This window comes from Trichechus manatus, unplaced genomic scaffold, assembly GCF_000243295.1.
Source record: "Trichechus manatus latirostris isolate Lorelei unplaced genomic scaffold, TriManLat1.0 scaffold00026, whole genome shotgun sequence".
NCBI lineage: Eukaryota > Metazoa > Chordata > Mammalia > Sirenia > Trichechidae > Trichechus > Trichechus manatus.
The window spans coordinates 20,787,728-20,807,417 of NW_004443962.1; the positions used below are offsets into that span (position 1 = coordinate 20,787,728).

The window sequence follows — 19,690 nt, forward strand, 5'->3', positions numbered from 1 at the left end:
AGGATTTTATTTTACTTGGATCCACAATCAACACCCATGGAAGCAGCAGTCAAGAAATCAAAAGATGCATTGCATTGGGCAAATCTGCTGCAAAAGAGCTCTTTAAAGTGTTGAAAAGCAAAGATATCACCTTGAAGACTAAGGTGTGCCTTACCCAAGCCGTGGTATTTTCACTCACATCATATGCATGCAACAGCTGGACAATGAATAAAGAAGACCGAAGAAGAATTGATGCCTTTGAATTGTGGTGTTGGCGAAGAATATTGAGTATACCATGGACTGCCAAAAGAACCAACGAATCTGTCTTGGAAGAAGTATAGCCAGTATGCTCCTTAGAAGCAAGGATAGCGAGACTATGTCTTCCATACTTTGGACATGTTATCAGGAGGGATCAGTCCCTGGAGAAGGACATCATGCTTGGTAAAGTAGAGGGTCAGCGAAAAAGAGGAAGACCCTAAACGAGATGGGTTGATACAGTGGCTACAACAGTGGGCATAAGGATAACTATGATCATGAGCGTGGCGCAGGACCTGGCAGTGTTTCATTTCTGTGGTACACAGGGTCGCTATGAGTCGGAACTGATTTGATGGCACCTGACAACAACAACAACTTACCAAAACAAAGAAGAAAACCAAAACGACTCAGTAAACACAAAATCAACAACAACAAAGGATATGAAAACAAAATCCATAAACAAAAAGAACTCAGCACTGAAAATTAAGCAGAACAAAGAAACCATTAACACCACAAAAACAAGCATAATAAAATGGCAGCAGTAAATGCATACCTATTGATAATCACACTGAATATAAGTGGTTTAAATGCACCAAACAAGAGACAGAGAGTGGCAGAATGGAGAAAAAAACATGACCCATCAATATTTTGCCTACAAGAGACACACCTTATACACAAAGACATAAATAGGTTAAAAAATCAAAGGATGGAAAAAAATATCAAGGAAACAGTAACCAAAAGAGAGCAGGAGTGGCAGTAATAATCTCTGATAAAATAGACTTTAAGTCAAAATCCATTATAAGAGACAAAGAAGGGCATTATATAACGATTAAAGAGTCAGTCCAGCAAGAGGACGTAACCACAATAAATATTTATGCAGCCAATGACAGAGCTCCAAAATACATAAAACAAACTCTAACAGAATTGAAAAGAGAAATAGACAGTTCTACAATAATTGTAGGAGACTTTAACTCACTGCTTTCGGTGATGAACAGAACAACTTGAAAGAAAATCAGCAAAGATACAGATGATCTAAATAACACAGTCAACCAACTCGACCTCATAGACATATACAGAACACACCACCTAACACCAACACAGTACACATTCTTCTCCAACACACATGGTCATTCTCCAGAATAGACCATATTTTAGGCCACAGCAGTCCTCAATAAATTCAAAAACATCAGAATAATACAAAGCATCTTCTCCGTCATGTTATAAAACTAGAAATCAATAACAGAAACAAGGAAAAAAATTAAATACATGGAAACTGAATAGCACCTTACTTTACAACTTTTGGGTAATAGGAGAAATTAAAAATGAAATTAAATAATTCTTAGAATCAAATGAGAATGAAAACACAACATAAACCAAAACTTTTGGAACAGAGCAAAAGCAGTTCTCAGAGGAGAATTTATAGCAATAAATGCACACATCAAAAAAAGAAGAAAGGGCCAAAATCAATAGCTTAACCCTACAAGTTGAACAAATGAAAAACTAGCAGTGAAAGAAGTCCACCATCACCAGAAGAAAGGAAGTAATAAAGATCAGAGCAGAAACAAATGAAATAGAAAACAGAAAAAGAAAAGATAGAATCAGCAAGACTAGAAGTTGGTTCTTTGAGAGGATCAATAAAATTCACAAACCAATGGCCAAATTGACAAAGGAAAAAAATGAGAAGATGCAAATAACAAAAATAAGAAATGAGATGGGTGACATTACAGCAGAACCAACAGAGATAAAGAGGATCATAACAGAATATTATGAAAAATTGTACTCCAACAACTTTGAAAATCTAGAAGAAATGGACAAATTTCTAGAAGTACACTACCTACCTAAACTAACACAAGTAGAGAAAGAAAATTTGAATAGATCCATAACAAAAGAAGAAATTGAAGAGGTCATAAAAAAAGATGACTTCACTGGAAAATGCTACCAAATATTCAAAGAAAAGTTGACACCAATTCTACTGAAACTATTCTAGAACATAGGAAAGGAAGGAATACTCCTTAATTCATTCTATGAAGCCAGCATAACCTTGATACCAAAGCCAGGAAAGACACCACTAAAAAAGAAAATTCCAGACCAATATGCCTCATGAATATAGATGCAAAAATTCTCAACAAAATTCTAGCCAACAGAATTCAATAGCATATCGAAAAAATAATACGTCATGATCAAGTGAGACTCATACTAGGGATACAAGGATGGTTCAACCACAGAAAACCAAGCAACGTAATTCACCATATAAATAAAACAAAGGAATAGAATCACATGATTATCTCAGTCAACACAGAAAAGGCATTTGATAAAATCCAACACCCTTTCCTGATAAAAACTCTCAGCAAAATAGGAATAGAAGGAAAATTCCTCAACATAATTAAGGGCATATAGGCAAAACCAACAGCCAACATTATTTTCAACAGAGAAAGATTGAGAGCATTGTCCTTGAGAATGGGAACGATACAAGGATGCCCTTTATATCACCACTCTTATTCAGTATTGTACTGGAAGCCCTATCTAGAGTAATAAGGCAAGGAAGGGAAATAAAGAGTATTCTAATTGGAAAGGAAGAAGTAAAACTGCCCTTATTTGCTAGTGACACGATCCTATACATAGAAAATTCCAGAGACTCCACAAGAAAGGTACTAGAACTAATAGAAGGATACAACAAAGTGGCAAGGTACAAGATCTACACACCAAAATCAGTTGGGTTCCTCCACACTAACAAGGAGGACTCTGAAAAGGAAATCAAGAAAACAATAACATTTACAATAGTCCCCAAAAAGATAAAATACCTAGGAATAAACCTAACCAGGGATGTAAAAGAGCTATACAAGGAAAACTATAAAACATTACTGCAAGAAACTGAAAGAGATCTACATAAATGAAAAAACATTCCATGCTCATGGATTGGAAGACTTAACATTGTGAAAATGTCAATACTACCAAAAGCAATCTATGGATACAGTGCAATCCTGATCCATATCCCAACAACATTCTTTAATGAAATTGAAAAGCTAATCTCCAGCTTTGTATGGAGAGGACCAAAACACCAAACCTGTTGCTGCTGCATTGATTCTGACTCATCGTAGAACTGTTCCATAGAGTTTCCAAGAAGCGGCCGGTGGATTTGAACTGCCAACCTTTGGTTAGCAGCTGAGCTCTTAACCACTGTACCACCAAGGCTCCTTGTAGAAAGGAAGGAGGCTCTGTAGAGCTAAAGCAATATTGGAGAAGAACAAAGTAGGAGGCCTCACACTTCTCGATCTCAAAACTTATTATACAGCCAGGGTAATCAAAAGAGCCTGGCACTGTTCAGTGATGGATACATAGACTAATGGAATAAAATTGAGAACCCAGAAGTAAATCCATCCATCTATAGGCAGCTGATCTTCAACAAGGGCCAGCGTCCATGGGAAAGAAACAGTCTCTTTAACAAATGATGCTGGTAAAACTGGATATTCCTATGCAGAAAAATGAATCAGGATCCATACCTCACACTATGCACAAAAACTAACTGAAAATGGATCAAAGACCTAAATGTTAAAGCTAAGACTATAAAGTTCCTGGAAGATAACATAGGGTCAAAACTAGGGGACCTAATTTTCAGCATAAATAGCCTATCAAACAAAACTAAAAATGCATGAACAACAGAAGATAAATTAGATAACTGGGACCTCCTACAAATTAAATAGTTATGCTCATCAAAAGACTTTGCCAAGAAAGTAAAAAGAGAACCTATGGATGGGAAAAAATATTTGGCAATGACATATCTGATAAGGGTTTTATCTCTGAAATATATAGAAAACTTCAGCACCTCAACAACAAAAAGACAAACAATGCAATCTAAAAATGGGCAAAGGACATGAACAGACACTTCACCAAAGAGGACATTCAGGCCGCCAACAAATACATGAAAAGATGCTCTTGATAATTAGCCATTAGAGAGATGCAAATCAAAACTACAATATGATACCATCTCACCCCTGCAAAAATAGCAATGATCAGAAAACAACAAATGCTGGTGAGGTTGTGGGTGATTGGAACTCTTATACCTTGCTGATGGGATTGTAAAATGGTACAACCACTGTGGAAAACAGTATGGCACTTCCTTAAAAAGCTAGAAATAGAAATACCTTATGATCCAGCAATCCCACTCCTGGTATACGTCCTAGAGATATAAGAACAGTGATACAAATAGACATATGCACACCTATGTTCATATGTCATTAATGGAAACAGAACAAACAGAATGGAAATATTGAGAGTGCTGACACATTACGTAAAAATTGTAACCAGTGGTACAGACAGTTTGTATAAAAATTGTTGAAGGGGAACCTAATTTGCTATGTAAACTCTAATTTAAAACACAATAGAATACTAATAAAAAGGAAAAAGAAGAACTTTCTGATAAAAAGTGTCATCTTCTGTTTCCATAGATCTTCAACGTTAAAAGATGCTTTCATTTCTGTCCTCTGATTTAGTTGGTTTCATCACCCCTTAAAGCTGGGAAATTCCTGGCGTAAAGCAGTGATTCACAGGGCCTCTTGAAGCTGCCTGGAATGGGCAGAGTCTTTCATTAGGAGGTATTTAGTAAGTATTTGTTGATCCATTACCTACTTCTGAAATGTTGACAATAGACATAATTATGTGTATCATTGCCATTTCACCTTTTCAACCAACTTCCACTTCTTACTGGAATGTTCTAATGTGTTCGGTAAGAGTAATAATGTAATCGATTTTAAAAAGATTCTAAGTTTTTCTGAGTTACTTCAGCATTTTTTTCTCTTTTAATTTTTGGAAAACTGTAGATAGGCTGTTTTTGACAAACATCTGAAGTTCTTCAGGGCTAGCTCTTAATTTCCATTTTTCACTTCCCAATCTGACATGATACTTGTCTGAAGATTCTAGCTCTTTATGAACTGGTATACTACTGAACTGACACTAATAACTAAAGTTTATTGTCTCAGTTCATTTAAAAGGAAATTCTTCAAGTGTATCTGGGCTGTAATGATGAAAATATAGAAAGAACCCCAAATTTATAATGTGTAGTTTACAAAAAGATAGAAATCAAGCTGAGTTTTTATTTCTTTTAATGAAGGGTAAGGACCTAATATTTATTTCTATATTTCAGAAGGAGGAAAGAGGACGATTGAGGTATCTGTTCCAGGAGCAGAAGTCCCAGAAAGCTCAAAATGTAGCACTCTCTCTCCTACTAGTGGGATGAATACAAGGAGGTAGGGTTACAGTGTAAATAGTTACTTAAAAAAAAATCAAGAATATGGTGTGTGTTTTATCATCTTTTTGCAAAAAGGCAGTATATAATATCTGACTTAGGTTCAGACAGACTCACTCATGTAGATAAAAGAAAGTAATTGGAGAGGAGAATTTTGGGGGAAAAAGAAGAAGTGAGGATCGAGCCTTAATTCAGTAGAAAAGCATAGGTTGGGTACTGAAAAGGAAATCATGAATAATAACATACATAGCGAGCTTTCTGGGTTACAAAATTTTTTAAAGATTAATAATGATAGCTTGCTCTCTTGTTCTCTTTTATTTCTCATAAATAGATCTTCAGGGGCTGCTAGTAATACCTGTTCTCCATTAGATACCACCCCAGGAAGTGGACGATTTGTATCTCTTAATCCAAGAGCAAAGGTACATGATAGAATGTAATCGTGCAATGTGTGTGGGAGGGGGGAGGGAATGGGAGGTGGCTGAGTTAGTGCTTTCCCGTTTCCCGTCACTTAACTAAAGACAATACAATTCTCAGAAGAAATGCTAATTCACCTTCTTTAGAAAAAAAAAATACCAAGACATAACGCCTCTTTTATTTTCTAGGGTAAGGAAGGAGTAAGATAAAATCCAATAGGATTTCAGCACTCCCTAAAGGCTAGAAATTTCTGGTTTCAGGCAGTGCCTCCTAAACAATGTGGCAGGACACACAGGTGTGCCTTGAATGGTTGTAGCTGTCCTCGGTGTGACTGGGTGGGGCCTGGCACAGCCCTGTCCTGGGGCCAGTCACTTTGTAACTTTACCGCAGTATGCCTTGTCTGAGTGTGCCATTGGTGAGGGAGGTTATGGCACAAAGGGTAAATAAATCTCTTAGGTATTCTTCGTTTGTTTTGGTTTGCTATAGGAATGTATAGACGCTAAGCATCTGACAGTGTATCCAAAGTTTTTGCAGAAGTCATTTTTCTGTGTTTGTGATACAGTAAAATATAGTTTCTTTAACTGGTCATTGTAAACTGTGAGGATATCTTTAAAGTCATAAAAATTACATTTTCAGACTTGATATGGGGGGGAGGGAGGTCTTTGTTGTTCTTTTCAGTAACTGTAGTAATTAGACCAAATACCGGGTGCTTCAATAAGCATTGAGTATTTCAGCCCAAAATAATAGGCTTACATATCCCAGTTGCCCAGGACAGAAGATTTGTCCTTTGCTATTTCATATATTCCAAAAACCTTTAAAGTGAACTGTTTTATGTAATTTACCCTTGATTCCTGGAATTTAGCACCAAATTTAATTTACTAGGGTCAAATCATTTTCTGTCATTTTAAAAGTTGTACTGGGTTCCTTCTTTTTTTTTTTTTTTTAATTGTTGTTATTTTTGTTAGGTGCTGTCTAGTCAAGTCTGACTCATAGTGACCCGGTGTATGACAGAATGAAACATTGCCCCATCCTGCATTATCCTCACAATCATTGTTATGATTGAGCCCATTGTTGAAGCCACTGTGTCAGTCCATCTCGTTGAGGGTCTTCCTCTTTTTCACTGACCCTCTACTTTACCAAGCATGATGTCCTTCTTCAGGGACTGATCCCTCCTGATAACATGCCCAAAGTAAGTGAGATGAAAGTCTCGCCGTCTTTGCTTCTAAGGAGCATTCTGGTTGTACTTCTTCCAAGACAGATTTGTTCCTTCTTCTGGCAGTCCATGTTATATTCAATATTCTTCGCCAACACCACAATTCAAAGGCATCAATTCTTTTTTGGCCTTCATTATTCATTGTCCAGCTTTTGCATGCATATGAGGCAATTAAAAATACCATGGCTTGGATCAGGTGCACGTTAGTCCTCAAAGTGACATTTTTGCTTTTTAACACTTTAGAGAGGTCTTTTGCAGCACATTTGCCCAGTGCAACACATCATTTGATATTTTGACTGCTGCTTCCATGGGAGTTGACTGTGGACCCAAGTAAAATGAAATCCTTGACAACTTCAGTATTTTCTCCATTTATCATGATGTTGCTTATTGGTCTAGTTGTGAGGATTTTTGTTTGTCTATATGTTGAGGTGCAGTCCATCCTGAAGTCTGTAGTCTTTGATCTTCATCTGTAAGTGCTTCAAGTCCTCTTAGCTTTCAGCAAGCAAAGTTGTATCACCTGCATATCACAGGTTGTTAATGCGTCTTCCTCCAATCCTTATGCTGTGTTCTGCTTCATATAGTCCAGCTTCTTGGGTTATTTGCTCAGCATATAGATTGAATAAGTACAGTGAAAATATACAGCCTTGATGCACACCTTTCCTGACTTTAAACCACACAGTATTCCCTTGTTCTGTTTGAATGATTGCCTCTTGGTCTATGTACAGATTCCTCAGGAGCACAATTAAGTGTCCTGGAATCCCTGTTCTTTTCAGTGTTATCCATAATTTGTTATGATCCACTCAAGCAATGCCTTTGCATAGGCATTAAAACACAGGTAAACATCTTTCTGGTATTCTCTGCTTTCAACCAAGATCCATCTGATATCAGCAGTGATATCTGTTGTTCCACGTCCTCTTGTGAATCCAGCTTGAATTTCTGGCAGTTCCTTGTCAATGTACTGCTGCAACCGCTTTTGAATGATCTTCAGCAAAATTTTACTTGCGTGTGATATTAACGCTATTGTTGGATAATTTATGCCTTCTGTTGGATCACCTTTCTTTGGAATGGGCACAGATAAGCATCTCTTCCAGTTGGTTGGCCAGGTAACTGTCTTCCAAATTTCTTAGCATAGACAAGTGAGCGCTTTCAGCTTTGCATCCATTTGTTGAAACATCTCAGTTGGTATTCCGATAATTCCTGGAGGCTTGTTTTTCGCCAATGCCTTCAGTGCAGCTTGGACTTCTTCCTTCAATACCATCGATTCTTGATCATATACTACCCTCTGAAATGGTGAACATCGACCAGTTCTTTTTGGTACAGTAACTCTGTATATTCCTTTCATCTTTTTTTGATGCTTCCTGCATCGTTCAGTGTTTTCCCTGTAGTATCCTTCAATATTCAACTTGAGGCTTGAAATTTTCCTTTAGTCCTTTCACCTTGAGAAATGCCGAGCGTGTTCTTTCTTGTTGGTTTTCTAACTCCAGGTCTTTGCACATTTCATTATAATACTTTGTCTTCTCCAGCTGCCCTTTGAAATCTGTTCAGCTCTTTTGCTTCACCATTTCTTGCACTCACTTTAGCTAGTGTATGTTGAAGAGTGAGTTTCAGAGTCTCTTCTGACATCCATTTTGATCTTTTCTTTCTTTCCTGTGTTTTTAATGATCTCATGCTTTCTTCATGTATGATGTCCTTCCACAACCCATCTGGTCTTTGGTCATTAGTGTTCAATACATCAAATCTGTTCTTGAGATGGTCTCTAAATTCAGGTGGGATATACTCAAGATCATACTTTGGCTCTCGTGGACTTGTTCTAATTTTCTTCGTCTTCAACTTGAACTTGCATATGAGCAACTGGTGATCTGTTCCAGAGTCAGCCCTGGCATTGTTCTGACTGATCAGTATTGAGCTTCTCCATCCTCTCTTTCCACGGACATAGTCAATTTGATTCCTGTGTATTCATTCTGATGAGGTCCACGTGTATAGTCACCATTTATGTAGCTGAAAAAAGGTATTTGCAAGGAAGGAGTTGTTGGTCTTGCAAAATTCTGTCATACGATCTCCAGCGTCATTTCTGTCACTAAGGCTGTATTTTCCAACTACTTATCCTTCTTCTTTGTTTCCAACTTTTGCATTGTAATCACCAGTAATTATCAGTGCATCTTGATTGCATGTTTGATCAATTTAGACTGCAAAAGTTGATAAAAATCTTCGATTTCTTCATCTTTGGCCTTAGTGGTTGGTGCATAAATTTGAATAATAGTTATATTAACTGATCTGTATGGATATTATCCTATCACTGACAGCATTATACTTCAGGATAGATCTTGAAATTTTCTTTTTGATGATGAATGCAACTCCATTCCTCTTCAATTTGTCATTCCTGGCATAGTAGACCATATGATTGTCTGATTCAGAATGGCCACTACCAGCCTGTTTCAGTTCACTGATAGCTAGGATATTGATCTTTTTGCATTCCATTTCATTTTTGACAACTTCCAGTTTTCCTAGATACATATTTCCAACCTTCTGGCACCATATCAGACAGTGTTCTGCTGCTATTTATAAGGCCTTCACTGGCCAGTTTTTTCAGAAGTAGAGTGCCAGTTCCTTCTTCCTAGTCTGTCTTAGTCTGGAAGGTCTGCTGAAACCTGTTCACCATGGGTGACCCTGCTGGTATTTGAAACACCAGTGGTATAGTTTCCAGCATCCCAGCAACAAGTAAGCCACCGCAGTATGACAGACTGACAGATGAGTGGTGGGTTTTTTTGTTTTTTTTTAAATCAGGACTCTTAAATCATTAAGTGGTTGTCTTCACCAGGGAAGCAGTTATTTGGGAGCATCTCTATTAGATAATAAAAATTTTACAGTAGCAGTTTAATTTTTAATACAATTCGATGGCATAGGACACTTTGGTTGTATGTACTTCATCTGATCTATGAATCTTGTGTGGTCTCATGTTATTATAAGCTAAGTCTGGTCACTTTCTAAATTTTTTCTGCCTCTTTTTTCAACAGATTGAGAAACAAAATGAAGAAGGATGGTTTGCCCTTTCTACCCATGTGTCATAAGTGAAGTCAAATGTTACAGTTTGTCCTCCAGAGTTTATTCTTGAGCTTGTGCTTCCCTTTCCCTTCTCCTGCTTTCAAGTTTTTATGTCCTTCTTTCAGATAAAACCTGCAAAGATCCTATTAATTAGTACTAATGGAACAAAGAAATAAAGCATTTTTTAAAATTGCTGACCTTTTCAAATAGGTTTCATCAAACTTACCTATATACAGCTCCCTTTGAATAAAATTTTGACTGTAGGGAAATGAAAGTTTTATATTCTAATAATTTCTTAGGTATGTTAAGTGTTTGTTTTTTGTTTTTACTTGAGTAATACATTTTTGCCTTTATCACCTTTTTTCAGAGTTTTGTTTTTTGTCTATGTAGTGTATCTTAAATGTTGATCTGTTTCATTTTTATTTTTTTCTGAAGAACTGAGTTGCTTGGCATAAAACTTGTAATAAAATGCCTCTGTGTGATTAGCCTTCAGAAAAATTTAACATCCTTTTTTGGCTTCTATTTTGGGGGGAAGTCACAGCTGTCTGTCACTTATTCCATGAAGTGGACTACATAGCTTTAAAAAATAGACATAGGAGTGTTTGTATGTGTTTGCTTAAGTAGGTGAGAGTGGCTGTGTATATTTATGTAGTTCTTATGTTGTTGTTAAATGTTAAAATGTCAGCAATAATAGTAATGCACAGCATTACTAATGCAGTAAAACTGATTTATTGGTATATTTAGTGTTTGAAACAGAATTGAAGTAAAAAAGTTATAATCAGTTTTCTTAATCCTGAATCTAAGCAGGTTCATTCAAGGGTAGGTTTTTCTTCAAGGCACCTGCTTGACTCTCAGATGTTGGTTTTTACTGTAAACTTGCTTTTTGAATTATTTCTGCCTTTTGCTCTGTAATAGAAATTGTCTACTAGAGTCAGGTGGCAGTGGAGTAGGGTAGCTCTTTGGAACTATGTGGGGAACTTTCTCAGACAGCACCTTTCCTTCCCTTCCACTTGTAATCGTTGTTCTAGGATGTCCTGTGCAACTTTCACTTGGGCCTCTTTTTCTTCTGGTACCACTGATTTTTTTTTTTTTAAATGTGAAATCGTCTGTATTCATTTGCATTATTGCAGATTCTTCCAATTGTATTGTACTTTTGAGTCTTAGTATTTAATGAATACTATCCCTGTCTACAGTAGAAACCATGTTAGTGTTACCCTTTTCCTTGTATTACTGAAATGTCACGTTATCCACTTGGTGTGTGAATGTATCCTTTGACATGCATTTTCCTTATTGTTCTGCAAGTGGTTGACTGTTTTTTTTTTGTTTGTTTATGTTCCTTTAGACCTCAAAGACCATGATTCTCAAATTGGGGAGCTTTAGAAAATACCAAACTGACTATCTCGAGGGTCAAGAATGATTCTGATATGCAACAGGGGTTAAGAACCAGTGCAAAACACTCACCACTAGCTCACTGGCAATCTGTAGGGCTGGTATTTAAGTATTCATCCTATAAACGGTAACTTTTGCTGATGAAATGCAAAAGCAGATAGAAAAAACTCTTAAGAATATTGGATGAGCAGATAAGAGCCTTTTCTTCCTTAGGCCTTTTGAACAGTGCTTCTAAACCTTGGCTACCATTATAATCACTAAGGGATCTTTTAAAATTCCCAGTGCTCAGGCCTCACCTCAGACCAATTAAATTCGAATCTCTGGGGGCAGGACATGAACATCAGTATTTTTTCAAACCTCAGATGATTCCAGTGCCCAGCCAAGCTTGTGAAACTTTATTCTCAAGATATTTATTGCCCACAAAGCATAAATTTGTGCACATTTGGTTTTAATTAACCATTAAACTACTTTGGGATCTCTGTTTATCAGCTTTCAGAGCAATCTGCATCAGTGGGTATCAAAGTATGAGCACTAACCAGCAGCATCAGCTTCACCTGGAGTGCTTGTTAGAAAGACAGATTCTTGGGTCCCACCCGAGACCTACTGAATCAGAAATTGTCTGGTGTCATGATCCCTGCAGGGGATTCTGACTCATGTTCCAGTGTGAAAACCACTGATCTGTAGCATTGCAGAGGGTATTCTCTGCTGTGTCTGACTGTGGTATACTACGTTTGTATTGACTTCTGACAAGCCAAACTGAGATTCCTTGTGTTTAAACTCAAAACCAAACTCGCTGCTATTGAGTCGATTCTGACTGATAGTGACCCTGTAGGACAGAGTAAAACTGCCCCATAGGGTTTCCAAGGAGCGCCTGGTGGATTCAAACTGCTGACCTTTTGGTTAGCAGCCATAGCTCTTAACCCCTGCGCCACCAGATAATACATATAACTTCTCCAATATGTCCCCAAAAGCTGTTAATCACTTGCTAAACTTTAAAATTACAGTTCTCCAAATTACAGCTTAGGAGAGAAACTAGATTGTTAATTAAATCCAGTTATGATATAATCATTCCTTTAGTCTACAATGAAATCATTTGGATTAGCAGAATTTAATAATAATTTGATGTCTGCTAAGTGCGAGGCACTGTTGTAGGCAATTTACACGACTTCATGCCACTTTTATGTAGTGGGTACTATTATCCTCATTTTGCAGATGAGGAAACTATCAGGATTTAAAGCTCTTGCTTGTAATTACTGAACTTCCCCTGACTTAAGAGAACTAATATAGCACCAGTGGTTAAGAGTACAAAGTACTGCAACCAGAAAGCTTGGATTCAGAGGCCAACTCTGCCACTTACTGTGTACCTTGGGTAAATTACTTAATCTCATCTTTCCCATTTCCAAGTCAGAGATAATAACATACCTTTTTTATCGGCTTGTGGTGGTGAAGTGGTTAAGCACTCAGCTGCTAACCGAAAGGCCAAAGGTTCAAACCCACCAGCCGCTCGGTGGGAGGAAGATGTAGCAGTCAGCTTCCATAAAGATTTCAGCCTTGGAAATCCTGTGGGGCAGCTCAGCTCTGTCCTATAGGGTCACTATGAGTTGGAATTGACTTGATTGCGGCAATGGGTTTTCTGGTTTATAGGCTTGTTTGGATTAAGCAAGGTAAACATATGTAAATATGCTGAGAACAGAGCCTGACTCAAAATAAGCCAAATTTTTTGTGGATTGATAAATACATTATTTCCCCTGTGTTTCCAGATTTTTTCCCCAGATATTCAAGTGAATTTATTGTAGTGTTCTCAGATTAGCAATTGGGCCCAGTGCTTTAAATTTAGAGATATTTCACCTGTGAAGATGTTTGGAAAATGTAGAAAAATATATTGAGCATATTATGTGAAAATGCAACTGACATTGCTGTTTAAAAATAAGTTTCTCCTATGTTTTCTGATTTTTCAGACACCCTGGATATACTATATAATAATTAGTAGCAAGGATACTGGAGATGTTTGTTTTAGTCTTAGAGAGTACTGTACTAAGGAGAACATTTCAATACACCAGCAAATGCATAGTATAAAGTTTTTGCAACATTATTTTATAAGGTTATGGAAACCAATAAACACAATGTTGTAACCATTTTTTTTATCAACTTTATTGAGAAATAATTTATGTATAATAAACTACATCCACTTAAAGGGAACAGTTCACTTTTGCCAGTTGTATATACCCTTGGAACTATCACCATAACCAACAGAAAACTTCCATCATCCCCAAGATTCCTTGTACAGCTTTGCAGTGTATCCGTCTCTTTGCCCCCAACCCTAGGCTACCATTTATCTGCTTTTTGTCACTAGATTCTTTGTATTCTATATAAATGGAATCATACACTATGTACTATTTTGTATCTGGCTTCTTTCCCTCACCATAATTATTCTGAGATTCATCCATGTTGTCTGTATCAATTTCTCCATTTTTACTGCTAAGTAGTATTCCGTTTTATGGATGTTTATCCATTCAGCTGTCAGTAGACATCTGGGTTATTTCCAGGTTTTGGCTATTGTAAATAAAGTTGCTATAAACAAAATTTTGTGAAAACATATTTTTCTCTTGGGTAAATACTTTGGGTGGCATGGCTTGGTGTGTGTTTAACTTTTAAGAAAATGCCAGTTTTCCAAAGTGGTTGTGCCATTTTACATTTCCAGGACTGTATGAGAGTTCCATTTTCTCCACGTGGTGTTGCCAGTCTTTTTATCCCTTCCAGTGGATGTGCAGTGATAGCCATTGTGATGTGCGTTTCCCTGATGACTGATGATGTTTATTGGCCATATATCTTCTCTGAAGTGTTCAAATCTTTTGCCCATTTAAAAAATTGGGCTGTTAGTCTTATTGAATTGTAAGAGTAATTTATATATTCTGGATGCAAAGTCCAGATAATATTGTGATGTTGCAGTCATCTTCAAACCATGTTTTGTAACCAACATTACGATACTTAAATCAGTATGAGCACTGTGCCACAGAGCAGTTGAAGAACAAACCTCTACGCCTAGAAGTTTGCCAAACTATCCCTGTACTTGTGTGTGCTCCCACTGTCCTGAGACCAAAAAGCCCACTACATAAAATCTCCTTAACTCAAAACAAAACAAACCGAGATGCATCTTTGCTATTGAAGTTGCTGACAAGTTGCCTACCGCTGCCTTGCACACTTTTAAAAATCAAAGTTAACGCCTCAACACAGCGCCATTTTGTATTACAGTGTAGGTGTCTTTGAAAGTACTCAAGAGCCATATATTAACATCCTTTAATAATGATATGGTAGAATGCTGGATTTTCCTGTATGGCTTTGAACGTGGATCAACCCCAAAACCAAATCCGCTGCCTTTGCGTCGATTCTGACTCATAGCGACCTTATAGGACGGAGTAGAACTGCCCCATAGGGTTTCCAAGGAGCGGCAGGTGGAAGACCTTCTGATTAGCAGAGAAACGCTTAACCACTGCACCACCAGCGCTCCGAACGTGGGTATTGGGTCGCTGAAGGCCCGGCCAGCGGCGACGCAGACCCGCCTCCCAGGCTTACCGCCGCTGGATTGCAAAGGAAGTCACGCGCCCTCTTTCTGCGGGAGTTCGCCGACAACCGGACGGCGCATGCGCGTCACGGCCCTCCCCGGTTCCCCCCGCTGTGGCGTTGCGGTGGTAACCACAGTAAACACAGGCCTTGGGCAGGAGCTTTGAGTAGGAACGCGCCGCTGCGGTTAGTGGCTTCGGTAAGTTTCGACCCCAGCAGCCCCTCCCTCAAAATCTATTACTGAGTCCTAGAGTAGCGAGCCCCTCTTGAACTTTTCTCACGCAGAACCTCAGTTCTTCAGGGTTGTTTGCTAAAACATATTCCTGCGTTCGCTCTACATTTCAGTTAAACAAACATTTGGAGTGAGGCGCATTGGCAGGCACGGAGCTAGACGTTGTGTGGATACACAGTGGACGCAGTTCCTGCCAGGAGGTCACCATCTGGCCAGGGCAGGAGATAGCCAGACACAGGAAGAGACGCGTTAGACTGAGCGAAGCCAGGGGCGGGGAGTCTGCTGGGAGAGTGCGCCTGGGCTCTGGAGTCAAGCAGGCCACCGACCCCACACTTAGCTGTGGGGCACGTGTCAGGCTGACCACTCGGCACCTGTTTCCTCATCTCTAAAAGGAAGATGGTAATGCTTACCTCATGGGGTTCCTGTTGCAATTAAATAGGAGAATGCAGGTAACACACATGTATGGCACACACCAACCAAAAAACCCAAATCCTTTGCCGTCTAGTCCGTCCCACTCATAGCAACCCTATAGGACAGAGTAGAACTGCCGCATAGGATTTCCAAGGCTGTGATCTTTAGGGAAACAGACTGCCACATTTTTCTCCCGCAGAGCAGCCAGTGAGTTCAAACCGCGGACCTTTTGGGTTAGCAGCCTTGCACTTAACCACTGCGCCACCAGGGCTCCTTGTATGGCACATAAACTTACTCCCCTACCCCTACACCCCCTCCCCATTGCTCTCGAGTGGATTCCGACCCATAGCGACCCTAGAGGACAGAGTAGACCTGCCCAATAGGGTTTCCAGGGAGCGGCTGGTGGATTTGAACTGCCGACCTTTTGGTTAGCAGCCATATTACTTAACCACTGGACCACCAGGGCTCTGCTTAATAAATATTTGTTGAACAAATAGGGAAAGAAATATCAGCATGTACGTATTCAGTGTATCTAAGGAATCGTGAGTTATACAGGGTGACTACTGCATAGAATTTTTGAGGAGAAAAAGGGGCTAGGGAAAGGAGGGGAGGGGAGAGAGTGATGAGAGGTGAGGTTCAGATAGTCTCTCTCCCTTCTCTCTCTGTCCTAATAACTATAAGACATGAGGACCAGAATAGGGAAGTGACAGTGGGAATAGAAGGGAGGGGATGAATTTGAAAGCCTTAATAACAGGACACTTGGTAACAGGACTTGGAAACCAATGACGTGAGTTCGGTGAGGGGGAAGGATGCAAAAAGTAATTTCTTATGTGTAAAATGATAATCATAATAATAGTACCTACCTTATAAGGTTGTTTTGAGAAACATACGAGATAATTTTTGTAGAATACCTGGAACTGTTCTTGACATATGATAAACATTCAATAAACATGAACTATTATTCTCTCAGCAGTTACATTTCACGTTGCAAATTAAAAAACTGAGTCTGTTTGTATACATTAGTCTCTTGTGAGTCTTAACGATGCCATTTCTGGCACACTGCTGAGATTGAGTGTTTGAACATGTGAGGGTCAGGAACAGACCTTGGACTCTGGTGAATTAATCAGGATCACCTTGGGGAGCAGTGTGTGGCTTCTAGCCCGTCTTCTGGTAACACATACCTCTGCATCACTGTGTACTATGACTTTTGTTTTCTTTCAACTCCTTCTGGGTTGACTCAAACCTGGGCAGTCTACCTAATGAGTTGGTTAATTGAATTAGCCAAAGACTAGACTAATGTGCTGAATCTCATGAAATGAGATTTAAAAGAATCCTCAAATAGACTCCCAAACCTAGGTCATTCTGTTGTATAAGACGGGACATGGTAAAGAACACATGAATAATATCTAGTGATTCTAGCTGGTTACAACTGATTGTGATGAATCAGTATATGATAAGCCTAGGGCCAGCACCGCTCCGCCCACCCCACCCCCCAAAAAAGGAAGATAATATGATCTTAAAAACTGATTGATGCTGAAGCCTACTCTTCAGACAAAGATTAGACTAGACTATAAAACAAAAAATAATACTCGTGAGGCGTGTGCTTCTTAGTTCAATTAGATACATGAGACCAAATGGGCAGCTCCTGTCTGGAGGCAGGATGAGAAGGCAGGAAGGGACAGGAACTAGTTGAATGAACACAAGAAACCCGGGGTGGAAAGGGGGAGTGTGCTGTCAGATTGTAGGGATTGCAACTAATGTCACATAACAATATGTATATAAATTTTTATATGAGAAATTAACTTGAGCTGTAAACTTTCACCTAAAGCACAATAAAAAAGTAAATAAAACTAATAAGAATTATATAAAAGGACTGAAAAAAAAAGAAAGAAAAATCAAACGATGTATTGCATTGGGCAAATCTGCTGCAAAAGATCCCTTTAAAGTGTTAAAAAGCAAAGATGTCACTTTGAGGACTAAGGTGTGCCTGACCCAAGTCATGGTATTTTCATTTGCCTCATATGTATGTGAAAGCTGGACAATGAATAAGGAAGACCAGAGAAGAACTGATGCCTTTGAATTACAGTGTTGGCAAAGAATATTGAATATACCACTGACTGCCAGAAGAATGAACAAATCCGTCTTGGAAGAAGTACAGCCAGAATGCTCCTTAGAAGCAAGGCTGGCGAGACTTCATCTCACATACTTTGGACATGTTATCAGGAGGGATCAACCCCTGGAGAAGAACATCATGCTTCTTGAAGTAGAGGGTCAGCGAAAAAGAGGAAGACCTCAATGAGATGGATTGACATAGTGGTTGTGACAACGGGCTCAAACACAGCAACAATTACAAGGATGGCACAGGACCGGGCAGTGTTTTGTTCTGTGGTACATAGGGTTGCTGTGAGTCGGTTCAGAACCGACTCGAAGGCACCTAACAACAACGTATTTGTGAGAGTTGTCCATGTTGTGGCGGTTAGCGTTGTTCTCTTGTTGTCATCACTATGTGCTATTCCATTGTTTCCATATACCACCATTTATTAATAAATCCTACTGTTGATGGGGAGAAACAAACTGACTCATGCGTTACAGAGTAGAACTGCTCCATAGGGTTTTTTTAGCTGTAATCTTTACAGAAGCAGATCGCCAGGCCTTCCTTCTGCAGCACCTCTGGGTGGTTTTGTACTGCTAACCTCCAGGTTAGTAGTCAAGCACAAACCGTTTGTGCTACCCAGGTTCCTTAATGTGATCTTGGGCTGCCTTAAAGGAAGAACAGTGTTTCTAGTAAGCAAAGTGATAGTCCCTTTCTTCTAGAAAGCTTCCAGATCCTACAGAAAGACACAAAATTGGGAGATGTAGTGTGTATTCAAAGAATTTGGTCTTTATTCCTAGTTCCTGGACAATAATCTCTAGACTCTTGGAATTTTCTCAGTGATCAGAGTCTTTATTATTCATGCAGGGGCTTCAGACCACATCTACCTGACAAGTTAGGCTAGTGAGTTGACACTTGGGTGGGGGCTGGCCAGGCCAGATAACTACCATGTGTTATTAGCCTGACCTCAGGGGAGGGGGACTGGAGGTTGAGTTCAACCATGTGGGCAATGATTTAATCAATCATGCCTACCTATTAGGACCCCAGTAAAAATTCTGGACACGGAAGTTTGGTGAGCTTCCTGGTTGGTGAAAGACATCAGCAGTTGGGAGGGTGACATGCCCTGTTTTTGGGTTGTGGAAGCTTCATGTTGGAAACCTTCCAAGACCTTGTCCTATGCATATCTTCATTTGTATCCTTTATGCTATAATAAAACTGTAGTCATAAGTATAGCATATTCCTGAGTTTTGTGAGTTGTTCTACCAAATTATCAAACCTAACGGAGTAGTGAGAACCAGCAGGTCAGAAGTGATGGGGGCCCTGAGGAACCCAGGCTTACGGCTGGCATCCTGAAGGGGTAGAGGAAACCCTTGAATTTGTAGCCAGCAGGTTAGATGTCAACATACTGCATTGGGCAAATCTACTGCAAAAGACCTCTTTAAAGTGTTAAAAAGCAAAGATGTCACTTTGAGGACTAAGGTGCACATGACCCAAGCCATGGTGTGCTTGGGCCTCATATGCATGCAAAAGCTGGCCTATGGATAGGGAAGACCAAAGAAGAATTGACACCTTTGAATTACGGTGTTGGTGAATAATATTGAATATACCATGGACTTCCAGAAGAACAAACAAATCTGCCTTGGAAGAAGTGCAGCCAGAATGCTCCTTAGAACTGTGGATGGTGAGACTTTGTCACATGTACTTTGGACATGTTATCAGGAGGGACCAGACCCTGGAGAAGGACATCATGCTTGGTAAAACAGAGAGTCAGCAAAAAAGAAGAAAACCCTCAGTGAGATGGACTGACACAGTGGCTGCAACAATGGGCTCACACATAGCAATGATTGTGAGGATGGTGCA

At 39.1% G+C, this 19,690-nt stretch overlaps 2 protein-coding genes across 6 annotated transcripts in view; both read left to right on the top strand.

The window, feature by feature from the left end:
- Positions 1-13,728, top strand: part of SPICE1 (spindle and centriole associated protein 1) — a 116,743-nt gene extending 103,015 nt beyond the window's left edge. For 3 of the 5 annotated variants that reach the window (XM_023728873.1, XM_023728871.1, XM_023728874.1), the window contains exons 16-18: positions 5,375-5,477; positions 5,808-5,895; positions 10,118-13,728. In XM_023728873.1, coding sequence (XP_023584641.1) covers positions 5,375-5,477; positions 5,808-5,895; positions 10,118-10,171 — 245 coding nt within the window. In that variant the 3' untranslated portion in view covers positions 10,172-13,728. Of the gene's footprint in view, positions 1-4,724; positions 4,834-5,374; positions 5,478-5,807; positions 5,896-10,117 lie in introns of those variants that run through there. The other 2 variants (XR_002823619.1, XR_002823620.1) reach the window with 2 other exon arrangements.
- Positions 13,729-15,270: 1,542 nt separating this feature from the next.
- The window catches only part of CFAP44 (cilia and flagella associated protein 44), a 97,653-nt gene continuing 93,233 nt past the window's right edge, over positions 15,271-19,690 (top strand). Inside the window, exon 1 of the mRNA XM_023728875.1 lies at positions 15,271-15,294. The gene's annotated coding sequence lies outside the window, so the exon portion shown is untranslated. The remainder of the gene's footprint in view (positions 15,295-19,690) is intronic.